This window comes from Dipodomys spectabilis, unplaced genomic scaffold (assembly GCF_019054845.1).
Source record: "Dipodomys spectabilis isolate Male_0828 unplaced genomic scaffold, ASM1905484v1 ptg000907l, whole genome shotgun sequence".
Classification (NCBI taxonomy): domain Eukaryota; kingdom Metazoa; phylum Chordata; class Mammalia; order Rodentia; family Heteromyidae; genus Dipodomys; species Dipodomys spectabilis.
The window spans coordinates 65,158-67,500 of NW_024871584.1; the positions used below are offsets into that span (position 1 = coordinate 65,158).

Sequence of the window (2,343 nt, forward strand, 5' to 3'; positions counted from 1 at the left end):
CCACTTCCGCGATCACTTCCTCCCCGAGGCTCCGCTTCCGCCTTCCCGCCCCATTTCCGTTCTAGTTCCTTCCTCATTCTCCACTTCCGGGTGGCAGGTGCATTTCCGGTTCCATTTCCGTTATAATTCCTTCTTGACCCTCAACTTCCGGGTTGTAGGTGCTTCACTTCCTGGTCCATAACTGTTATTCTTCCTTCCTGAGGCTCCACTTCCGGGTTGCAGGTGTTTTACTTCCTACTTCCGGTTCAATTTCCGTTATTTTTACTTCCTGGTCCTTCACTTCCTGTTGCCAGGTGCTTCACTTCCTGTTGTATAACCGTTATTCTTACTTCCTGGTCCTTCACTTCCTGTTGCCAGGTGCTTCACTTCCTACTTCCTGTTGCATAACCGTTATTCCTACTTCCTGGTCCTCTACTTCCTGTCCCATAACCGTTATTCTTACTTCCTGGTCCTTCACTTCCTGTTGGCAGGTGCTCCACTTCCTGTTGCATAACCGTTATTCTTACTTCCTGGTTCTCTACTTCCTCTTCCACTTCCTGTTTCCTGGAAGTGACATTTCCTTCCTTCTTTCTTCCTCTTGGTTCTAGATGTTTCCTTCCTCTTCCTCTTCTTCCTTCTTTTCCTTTTTTCCTTCTTTCTTCCTCTTCCTTTTCCTCCTTCCTCTCCATTTCCTCCTTCCTTTCTTCCACTTCCTTCTACTCCTTTCTTTCCTTTTTCTTTTCCTTTTCCACTTCCTGTCCCATGTTCTATTTCCTTTCTTCTTCTTTTGGCTCAAAGTTCTTTCCTTTCTCCTCCTTCCCCTCTTTCCTTTTCCTTCTTTTCTTCCTTTTCCTTCTTTTCTTCCTTTTCCTTTCTTACTTCCTGTTCCCTGGACGTGATAGACATTTCCTTTTCCCTTTTCCTTCTACTAGTTTCCTTCCTCTTCTTCCTCCACCTTTTTCTTCTTTTCCTCCTTTTCCTTTTTCTCCTTCCCTTCTTTTTTCCATTTTCTTTTCGTCCTTTTCCTTCTTTTCTTCCTTTTTCCTTCTAGTTTTCTTTTCTCTTCCTCCTCCTCCACCTCTTCTTCTTTTTCCTCTTCTCCTTCCTTTCCTCCTCTTCCTTTTTTCCTTCTTTTCTTCCTTCCCTTTTTTCTATTTTCTTTTCCTCCTTTTCCTTTTCGTCCTCCAACTCTTCTTCTCCTTCCTTTCCTCCTCTTCCTTTTTCCTTCTTTTCTTCCTTCCCTTCTTTTTTCCATTTTCTTTTCCTCTTTTTCCTTCTTCTTTTCCTCTTCCTGTTCCATGTTCTATTTCCTTTTTTTCTTCTTCTCTTCCTCCTTCCTTTTCTTTTTCCCTTCTCTTCTTCCTCCTCCTCTTCCTCTTCTTCCTTCAACTGTCATGTCTCCAGGTCAGCCATGTTGGTTGGTTGGGGGTCATGGGTCATTCATGGGTAGGTCCTGGGGTGGGGGTGGGGGGTCAGTCTATTGGGGGGGGGTGGAGGTCAAAGGTCAGTCCCTGGGGGGGAGGTCAAAGGTCACTTCCTGCCACCCTCTTTTTTTTGGGGGGAATCAGAGAGGGCAAGAAATGAGCAAAACAAATCCCGCAGGAGCCCCCAAATGTGATGTCCCCCCCCCTCCCCTCCCCCCAAAACGTGACTCAGTTTCCCTAGACGCGCGTGGTGGAGTGGGCGTGGGGGAGGGGGTTGTTCTGACCCCCTGACCCCCCTCCTGGCCCCCCCACCCCTCCCCCACCCGCCCCCCCAAAGGTGTTGAACGTGTGCAAAGTCGGTCCCGGGGTGGTGATGGTGCTGGGGGTCATCAGGGGGATGTCATCCGGGGATCTGCGCAGGGTCAGCGCGTAGTCGGGGGGACAGGTCAGGTGGAGCGCGTCCTGGAGGTCCCTGGCCTCGTGGGCGCCGACGTTGGGGTTCAGCTGCACGGATAGGAGTTCGGTGGGCGCGCTGGCGCGCAGCAGGTGGCGCTGGGCGGCGTCCTGGGGCGCTGGGGTCCGAGTGGACGTGGAGGGGGGGCTGGAGGGGCGTCTGTGGGTCTGGTGTCGCCTCTTGTCCTTCTTGTAGTAGAGGGCAGCGAAGGCCAGGATGTTGAGGAAGAGGAGGGAGGCCCCCACGGCGATGGTGACGCTGAGCTCGGTGGAGTAGTCGCGCTTGGTCTCGATCAGCACCGTGGTGGTGCTGTGCTCAGTCCCCCCCTGCCTCAGTTTACCTTCTGGGCGCAAGGCCTTGGGGCCCAGGATGGACGAGGAGGAGGAAGTGGGCCTCTTGGTGGCTCGCCTGGGGTGGGAGGAGGAAGAGGAGGACGTGACATCAGGGGCGCGCGTGGTGGTGGTGGAGACGTACTGCAGAATGTCG

At 52.4% G+C, this 2,343-nt stretch overlaps 1 protein-coding gene across 1 annotated transcript in view; it reads right to left on the bottom strand.

Moving 5' to 3' along the window:
* Window positions 1–1,451: 1,451 nt before the first annotated feature.
* The window catches only part of LOC122102837 (neuroligin-4, X-linked-like), a 46,077-nt gene continuing 45,185 nt past the window's right edge, over window positions 1,452–2,343 (bottom strand). The window contains exons 5-6 of the mRNA XM_042673520.1: window positions 1,727–2,343; window positions 1,452–1,456 (exon numbers count right to left, since the gene is read on the bottom strand). The exon at window positions 1,727–2,343 is cut by the window's right edge and continues 201 nt beyond it. Coding sequence (XP_042529454.1) covers window positions 1,452–1,456; window positions 1,727–2,343 — 622 coding nt within the window. The remainder of the gene's footprint in view (window positions 1,457–1,726) is intronic.